General features: G+C 40.8%; 1 protein-coding gene across 1 annotated transcript; it reads right to left on the bottom strand.

Moving 5' to 3' along the window:
- Window positions 1-1,950: 1,950 nt before the first annotated feature.
- Window positions 1,951-9,498, bottom strand: LOC107039105 (homeobox protein abdominal-B). Its single transcript, XM_015258572.1, has 2 exons — window positions 8,472-9,498; window positions 1,951-3,458 (listed from the first exon to the last, which is right to left on the bottom strand). The coding sequence occupies exons 1-2, from the start codon at window positions 9,496-9,498 to the stop codon at window positions 2,956-2,958; spliced, it is 1,530 nt and encodes a 509-aa protein (XP_015114058.1). The 3' UTR covers window positions 1,951-2,955.
- Window positions 9,499-9,990: the final 492 nt, after the last annotated feature.

Below are 9,990 nucleotides of genomic sequence, written 5' to 3'. Positions count from 1 at the left end.
ACGATGGAATAAGTTTTCAGTTGAAATTTTCAGGAAAAAAAATCCATCATTTTTGCTTGATTTTTGGACATACGCACTTCACATCTCATTTTTTCGATGATTCAGAAATTGAATTATCTTCTTAGTCTAATAACTTTTTACATACATAATGAAGGCTCTAATTATCATCAAACAAATGCCAATAGTTTGTAATAGGCCTGAGTACGCATTTACGGGCGGTAAAATTCGAAAAGATTCATTCTTTGCAATTTTATTCCCTCGAGCACAATTTATCCTAGAAAAATTTAATTTTCCTTCCGTTTTTGTCATTTCCCTCTGTATCATGAAAATCTATGCGCAACTGGATGAGATTCAAGAGCCACTGGACTATCGACAGGAAAGCCTTCGCGCGTTGTTGCATTTTTTTTATTGAATGAATAATCAATATGAATAATACTTTCACTGCAAAAACTCGGTGTTTTAAAGTCTTCTGAATTTAAGACGTCAGACAACAAAAAATATCGGAATGATAAACAAGTGGAAAATAATCTTGACACTTTGAGATTCGTTCCAAATAAATCTCAAGAAACCTTCCCTAGTTGACAATCCAGTCGCGTCAACGCTCATCACAATTACGCCAAGTCTAAAACGTGACGTCAAAACCACTCATAAGAACGACACGAAGAGAAAAGTTGAATAAAAAGTACTAGAAAATCGCGGCAAATTTTACTGCACGCGGAGAGGAAACACTACTTTTGACAAAGAAGGTTCACTCGATACGAGAGTACTCTCTTGTCAATTTAAAAAATGGTGAAATCACCTGATCAATAATTTCGTCCTCAGACTGAGAGAAAAAATTTTCCAACGGGATGAGATTCCCCTGTCCCGAGAGAATTTCTGAGCGTTCTCAAGACTAGAAATGATGTCCTTCCCATGAATTCACGTAGTTTGCGTTACATCTAGAATTTTTTTCATCAGGACTTTGATTACATAAAATCTTGCACAAAGAGCGCAACACTCGAGATCAATTTGAAAGTGTTCGTCGTGCGATTGAAACAAGAATTCCTCAGTTGGAGATGATGAGTGATCAGATCGGGAGGTGTGAATTCTCACAATCCATTAAATTACAGATATAACGCAAACTATATGAATTTACGGGAAGACTTATGCCAACACTTGAAAATTTTCTCGGGACAAGAGAGTCTCATCCTGTTGAAACACTTCTTTCTCTCAGTGTGAGCGCATAATTATTCACCAGTAGATTTCACGATTCTAAAAATTGGCGAGAATCTTCTTGTATCGAGGAAATCATCTTTGCCAAAAGTAATTTTTTCTCTCGATGCGCGAAAGGTAATCGGGGAGCGAAGTTGGAAGTCACTAAAATGGTGCGTTATGTCATCAGGCGATAAAGCTAGGAGTCGGATAATACTTTTATCGCTGTGACGTACAATATTTTATGTTCCTGGGCCCGAAAACTGAGCGAAGCGATGTTAGAATCGACGTTTATCAGGCCTAGCCACAAAAAATACCGTTTTGCGGAGGATATCTTACTTCGTTAGATAAAAAAAAACGCAATATTGAGCAATCGTTAACATTCATGGGATAATTTTTCACGGCATGAATGGTAAATGTAACAAATTCGACACAAATTATCCTCACGTTTAGTAGATTTTCCAAGTCAGTAGAAAAATTTACTATTTCCTGGCATTTCTCTTGAAAATTTAAGTGAAAAAGCTTGAAATTTTTAACAACAACAAAGCTACATCAGTGGAATCACTTAATTTCTTGAATATTCAGGTAATTCTCGATTTCCAGATCCATGTGAAAATGGCAAAAATTCAGGCAAAAACTCTCCTGAATTCTCAATTTATTAATAATTCAGTTGCATTTGATGTTTAATTTTCCTAATGAGTTTGACAATTCAAGCTTTCATTGAAATATCAATGATCGCTTAAGATGAAAACCCGAATTTTCAAGATGAATGATAAATTTTATGAACATTTTCGTTTGAAGTTAAACCCACACCATTGAGAATTCAGCTGAAGCAGTGACTGAAATTTCAAGACATTCCTAACAGTGTGCTGTGTAAAAAAGACCTAGAAATGGATTCCGCTCCACGATTACATGACTCGCTCAGTAATTCTTCTCCAACGTTTTTCTCCGCGCAAAAAAAAGCCACAATGAAACCACTTGCATTCGATAAATTGCAATTTGAGTAGAATTCCAGTTATCCTTTCGAATCCAAGAAATACTAATTTACCATTAATTTAATTATACTCTACTCCGTTCAACTATGTATAATTGGAGTAATACTATCGCGTTACGGGTTGGACGTTTTTGTAGGTAGCACACATGAAAAATCATTAAACACCATTCAACCTCCGAGAAAACCCCTCAAACATCACAATCGCCATTCATCCATCATCACGATAAAACACTGAGTGTAGAGCATTCGATTAAAATTGTCTAAAAACTTATTACCCAACATGTCTCGTTCTCCCCATCATCACGAAGGTGCAACGTTTCCAAACTTGAGAATAATATAAATACATATACATATATCTCCAATATGTACGTGTTATCCATTTTTCGGTTTTTCGTATGTTCTCGTTACAATAATCGTGTAGTCTTACATTAGAAATTTCTCTGGGTGATGTCCGGTGCATCCTCATCAGTGTCGTCACTCGGTGAGTCCGGATGCCAGCATGACGCTACTCAGGCAGCAAGACCATGACTCGTTTGATGCAGCAATGCAGTATGCTGTTGAGCACTCATGTGCGCCAACTGATGGCTAGATTGATGTGAATGATGAGCAGTGCCAATACTGTGTGTAAGTGATGTTGTCAATTGTTGGGATGTACCATGAAGACTGTGACTCGCTGTCGCTGACAATAATCCCTGACCAGTGCTACCACCGTGAATTGGAGTTGATGCATTGTGAGGATGATGGAAGACAACCCCAGAGAAAGCTACGGGTCACTGATGATGCTTGGACGAGCCGTTTGCGTGGTGCGCCTGACCCACTGGTACATGATGACTCGTCGGCCCGTGACCTCCACCGGGATGATGATGACTACCACCAGTTCCATGATGATTAGCATTATTTGCACTACTGTTATTATTGTTATTATTGTTACTCTGTTGTTGTGTTTGACGTTGACTATTTTTCTTATTCTTCATTCTTCTATTTTGAAACCATATCTTGACTTGGCGCTCCGTTAGGTTCAAATTGCGCGCCAATTCCCAGCGCTTTTGCTTGGATACGTAGGCATTGAATAGAAATTCCTTCTCCAGTTCGAGTGTTTGAAATTTTGAGTAGGGTTTACGCTTTTTTCGTACTGTTACTTGACCAGTCCATTCTAAGGGATTACCACCTGTACATCCGACACTCATACTAGCACCACCCAGCCCCATTCCAGGTACTCCAACGCCCAGCGAACCTGCCGGAAACAAGGAAGATGGGGAGGAACCCCACATCACTTGACACAATTAATTTTGCCTCGTAATAAATTAAACAGTATACATTTACATGTGGATGAATCATGGAGAATTAAATGTCAAACGGATGCAAATATGTGGGGAAAAAGAGTCTAATGAACCCCTAATTAATTATTGGTTATAATGATCGTCATTGGCTGCATAATTTGCGGGTAGAAAAAATTAATTATGAAACAGGTTTGCAACATTTATCTGTAATTAATTAGCAACGTAGTTTTCATTAGCATTTTCATCGTTCAGCTCAAGTTGAAATTGTAGTGGAGAGTTTGCACTTTAAACTCCGCTGGTCGTTTGAACATTTTTTTATATTTTTTTCCTCATTTTCAAAGGGAAACAGCGCCAGGTATCTGCCGGACCGCCTCTGGTGGGCTGTCTGTGTGTTCGTATGTGCGTGTATGACGCGCGCAATATAAACGCGGTACGTCAAGAGGGAGTACGGAGAACACCGTTGTCCGGAAAAAGAGCGTTATGATATAATTGGACCGGTCTCTACTAACCATTCCCAGAAGCGCAGGCTGCGGTTCAATTTTCTTGGAATGGTTAGTACACGGGACGAGTTTTGAGGCGGTATGTGAGAGGATATCGAAGGGTGACAACATCCCTCTCTAATTCGGTTGTTTATGGGGTGAATCCACGCGCGCGAGTCGAGGATACATTCATTTTTATTTTTATCAACCGGAAATATCGCACAAAAATTTTTGTTTGGGTTCGCATTATTCGTGTTCATTATGAGAATTAGATTTTGGGCGTTATTTGTTGGATAAAATGATGAAATTTCGAAAATTGGGGGAAAATGGAAGACTGGAAATCTTTTCATTTTTCAGTATTGGTCAGGTTTTAATGAATATCTCGGAATCGGAGGCAGATAGCGAGTTTTTTGGTATAACCTTTTTTGCAGAGCGAATTGAGAGTTACAAAAAAGGTTATTATGAAAATTTCGGTATGTCCCTTGGATTCGAAGATATTCCTCGTTTTATCGCTTCGCTATTGAATTAGTGGATATTTTTCTAAAATCAATCCGTATTTTCTATTTTTTTGGGAATTGCAATTCTAAAAAAATAATAAAATACAATAAAAAACCGTGTGAATTGAAAAAATTCAATTTATTTATCCTACCGTAAGAAAAATTGTCTTGAATTCATCAAAAATTAGTTTCTAGAAAAAATCATATTATAAACTATTATTTCTAAAATTTCAATAATTTTTTCTTTAAAATAAAAAATATGCGCATTTAATATTTAGTCGCATTTAACAAAAAAGTTGAAAAAAAACATCAAATTCATTACACGAACTATTGAAGACCCGATCAAAGACGCGAATTAAATTTATATGACGAATGAATTCGCATATTAGCTTCCGTCTAGTAAACTATCTCATTTTACTGCTCTCACTTGATTCCTGTGCTTCCCCTCTCTACGTTTTCTTGGTCACTGCGCGGGGTCTGACGCGCGTTGGACGATTGCCTAAGCGCCAGGAATTTATTGCCCACTAAAACGTGGAAATATGCAAATTATTTAACAAAGGTCAGGATTCTCACGGGCATTTTCGTTGGTGTATGTTAAATATTATTCAGAACAGATGACAGCCAGGCGATCACGCGGGTATCACCACACATGCACAACAGCCGACGAATCAATTAAGCGGAGAACACGGAAAAAAACCTGAATTGAGTATAAAATACTTAAATCAAGTTTATTTTATACTCCATTGGGGAATGGGTATTTCAATTCGAATGTGATTTTTTGTATCAGGCCGGGCTGTAGCAAGCCCTCTTAAGCGTAATATAAGGGTCAGACACTGAGTGTCAGAATATAAGGGTCAAAAAGTGTAGATTAAAAAATGAGGGTCAGAATATAAAAGTAAAAAAAGTGGGTTTCAGTCAATGAGGATCTAAATATAAGTCATATATTATACTTGATCATCGTTTTTAGCCCTTATATGACCCTCACTGCCTGACACCTACTTTTTTTACTTTTATATTCTGACCCTCATTTTTTAACCTCCACTTTTTGACCCTTACATTCCCACACTCAGTGTCTGACCCTTATATTACACTTGAGAGCGCTTGGTACAACCCGGGCTGATACGAAATAATTATCCTCGAATTGAAACACCCATCCCCCATTCGAGTATAAAATATACTCAATTCAGTTGCATTTCGATTACAGGTGGATTAATTAAGAGCCGCTAATTGATGATTTTTTTCGATAAAATCGAGAGGCTATGGCATATTCGCTGCTAATCGACGCATTTGTCCTGAGTATTAAGACCAGCGTTCACTTAAATTACAAGATTTCACGGTTAAAATGAAAAAACATTCAACGGCAGAGAGATTTTCTCGGGAATAGGAAGACATAATCCCTGGCTATTCACATGCAGCCATTCGCCACTCAGCGTGGCGTCCTCACATGATTATTGCGTTACCACTCATACGCAGAGAGAAAACGAATTACTTATTTTTGTTCTGATACATGAAGATTTAGGGGAAGAATGGATGTGTGAGAGAGGAAAAACTGAGAAGGGGGAATTTCCACAGACGATAGCAATATTTTGTGAAGGGGATTGTGTTGTGTGCGAGGATGGTATTTCTCGAGGGGCATATCGTGCGGTGTTCGGTAACGATGGCTGGTCGTGAATAACGTATTACAACAAAGCAGAACGCCGGAGTGAGGATTACGTGTTCTTCTGATATTCTTTGATGTTTCGTAGCGAGAATCATATGAATTTCAAAAATTTTCATCTCATTTTTAAAGTTTCGCTGTTGCAAAGTGATTTTTTTTATAATTCCGGCGATTTATTGAGTTCGATGTTGAACGATTTTAAAATGAAGTTATGAAATGATTGAAATGAACAAGGGAATGGCCGTTTTTCAATTTGATTTTCTAAAATGAAAAACAAAAAATGTCTTTTGCGAAACACATGAATTTGGAAATTATTTATTCATCTCATTTGAAAAGTTCGGCTGTTGCAAAAAAATTGTATTTCTTGTAATTTCGATTTTGAAATGAAATTGTGAAATTTCTTCTGTTTTCCATTCTTGCGGGAGGTGGAATGACCCGCGCGCCATTCAATTACTTTGTTTGACTCTTTAATTGAATTTAAAAAATAGAAAAATCTCGAAGTATAAAAATTATTCTGAACCTAACAGAGTCGACTCTAAAAACTTATCTACTTCCCTTCTTCACTGAATTTTCGTAACGAGAAAAAAAATCAAATTTGCTCTTGCGGAATCTATGAATTAAAAAATTATTGATGAAAATCTATTGAAATTTAATATAACCTACAATATATTACACTAAAATTTTATTAATATATCAGGTTTATTACATTATTTAGATTATATCATCATTTTATTTTCTTTACTGAATTTTTCATAATCCCGCTGACTTATTGATTCCGATACTGATCGATTTTGAAATTAAATTATAAAACTTCTTCCAGTTTTCAATTTTCCCGGGGGTGAAACAACCCTCACGCATTTCAAAAATGTCATTTAACTCTTCAATTGAATTAAAAAAACGGAAAAAAATCGCTTAAAGTATAAAACTGACCAAAATTGCCTCTAAAAATTCCCCTAATGAAAAAAATATCAAAGTCGCCTATTAAAATGTTCCACCACCGCTCCTCCATTGACTCCCCCAAAACCGTCAGTGATTTGAAAACCTCCGATGAATGAACGAACTGCCAGCACTCCTGTAAATAAACCGGCAGTGTGAGCCAGCCTCCATAAATTCTCGTCCCCCCTATTTTTTCTCCATACGAAAGCGTGCGCCTAGTGGCATGAGCCATACCAGTCAAAAGACAGGATAGACACGCAAAGAGATAATGCAGCTGCCATCTCTGGGTACCCGGTTGAACTAAACTCCCCGTCACTTTACATTTATCTCACGCATGAGAGAACGATAAACGCCTATCGCTACAATTTTTTCCTACACCATCGGGAATGATAAACAAATGCAGAAGAATGACGTTGCAGGCCAACGACACTGGGGAATGTGAGAAAATTTTTTGATGAGAATGACGGGTTTTGACCGTTAACGGAAGAGAACGGAGACGGTACTTTTACGGGGTCATGGAACGGATCAGCTGATCGGGAGGCGCGCGCCCGACAGTAGAGTTTACGAGTTACGGCCGCCAATAAACCTCGACGCCCATTTCGTTGTTGTTTGTCCGTGGAACGTTGTATGGGTCGGTTTGTACGGAGTCCCCAACCCTGCCGGGGCCTCACACAAAAATACTAGATGACTGGGTCAATCAGTGTTGTCGATTTGGCAACTCTGTCACTAAATCTGGTGTTTTTAGATGATCAACTGAACATTTTAAATTCTCACCAGTGACAAATCTCGTGACAACAAATATTTTTTATTCAGTTAAAAAATGACTTCAAAATTATTTTTTTGGTGGGGAATCTGAAGATTGGGAAAATTCACATTCATATTAGTGAGGACGTTACGTGTGAAATGTAAATACATTGTGACATGTAAAATAGTATTCATCATCTTGTATGATCTCGTGAGAATTATTTTAGATAACTTCCCCAAGCAAGTGTACCGTACCTTCATTTAATCGAGTGTTTGAGAATTAATAAAAAAATGTTCATAGTTCCGATTTTTTAAAACCTGGTGTCATTTTCCGCACAGCGCTGGTGCCACCTCATAAACCGGAACACCACAGGAGTCAATGACCCAAGACTTTCCATTTTCCCCTTAAACGATGAAAATGCTAATGCCAGAATTACCCAATTAACCCCTATCACCTGTATCAAGACAATCAATCAAGCGAGTTTTCGCGAGATCGCGCCGACTCGAAACGCCGAGAAATCGAAGTTTACGACTTTGGTTATCGGACCAGTAGCCCCGCGCCCTCTACTTTCAAACGCAGACGGACCGAAAATAATCATCGCCTGAATAATAAAGATATGACGACGACCGGTGTAGGTCCAATGAGATGATAAGGCGATGAAAGTTACGATAGATCATGAAGTTGATGCTTACCTGGAGTTGGATACGGACTCGAAGGTACGGGTTCGGAAGCATAATTCCTGAGCCCGCTGTAGCCGTCATGCGGAAAAGCGGACTCAGCGGCGACCATGGCAGCGACCCTGCCCCGATCGTCCGCAGCCGAGGGTGTGAGATATGGTACCCCAGCCTGTGAGTGCGGATGGTGATGGTGTGGTGGCGCATCGATGGGATGATGCCGGCTCCCCGAGTAGGCATAATTGCACCAGCTCTGCGTGAAATTTTGATGACACGTGGAGACAGCTGGATCCGTCCCGCCAGTGGGAACGGACGAGGCCGATGACGTTGTTGTGCCACCAGCACTCGCTGGATTGTACTTGTACTCCGTCGTGGCGCCACCGCTACCTGAGCCAGGAGCCGAGGCGGCCGTTGCCGGCGACCAGAAGCTCAAGCTACCCCCGGCCTTCCGGTTATCCCTGGTAGAGCCTGTCCCCGAGTCCGCCAGATTGTAGTATGTCGGGGGATTCGTACCCCCGTACGCCTGATGATGATTTAGTGCGTCAGCCGTTGCTGCTGCCGTGTAGTGCGCCTCCTGGGGATTGTGCGGACTGTAACTCCAGCCACCCTGTGAGCCAGCGGATGACGAGTGTGAGTGTCTTATTACCCCTGTCGATGTACCACTACTTGGTTCAACACAGCTCACCTCGCCGTATGTTGTCCCACCAACTGGCGTTGCCGATGGCCTCTTCGCCGGTATGTGAAGTGGTCCTGCTGCACTGTTGCTCGCCACGGACGATGCACTTGGTGATGTTGAGCTTGCACTCGCTGTCTGCGCTGGTGCCGATGCACCCGCCGCCGAACTCGGTGCACCCGGTGAACTCGGTGTTGTCGCTTGCTGATGTGAACCCGGGGTCGAGGTCTGCTGCTGCTGCTGGTGCTGAATGGATACGAGGGAGAGGGTTGGGGGTACTGACGGCGGACTCTCCTCGTAAATAGTACCGCCGTTCATCATGGTCCACCAGTTCACCCCGGTGGAATTCCCCGCGGCGGTGGCTGTACCCATTGGCGTGATTGAGCCAGGGTGGCCCACGCCGGTGCCGCATAGCGGCGCGGCGTGAACATTGTCGTACAGCGTCGCCGTCGAACAAGCCACGTGTTCGGCGATGGTGCAGATGATGGTGATTTAACGTTTGCACAATTTCGAAAAATTTTTGGGTCCCGCGGTTCAATAATTTCGAGGTAATTCTCACCAGCGAGCACCAATTTTTTATCGAGATTTTCGATTTTTTTTCAATTTTTTTGGCGGTAAATATCAAGGACGAGTTGCGGTTGGCGAGGTTTTTCAATAAAATTTGTGACGAGGCGAAGGTTTCGTCATCGCGTCCGCATGTACACAGAGATGAGTGGGAAAGAGACGGAGTCAGAGTGTGTTCGTTGGGTAGGGGATGTCCCCGGGTTGTGCCCGTGAACCGATATGATTGTGTTGGATGTGTTCGTGTGTGGGGTTACACGTTACGTATTATTGTGTGCGTGCGCGCACCCGCGCGCGTAGCGC

Source organism: Diachasma alloeum, unplaced genomic scaffold (assembly GCF_001412515.2).
Source record: "Diachasma alloeum isolate Michigan unplaced genomic scaffold, Dall2.0 Dall_scaffold_00291, whole genome shotgun sequence".
Lineage (NCBI taxonomy): Eukaryota > Metazoa > Arthropoda > Insecta > Hymenoptera > Braconidae > Diachasma > Diachasma alloeum.
Note: the sequence above shows the minus strand (reverse complement) of the source record. Positions and strands in the feature narration are given on the sequence as shown.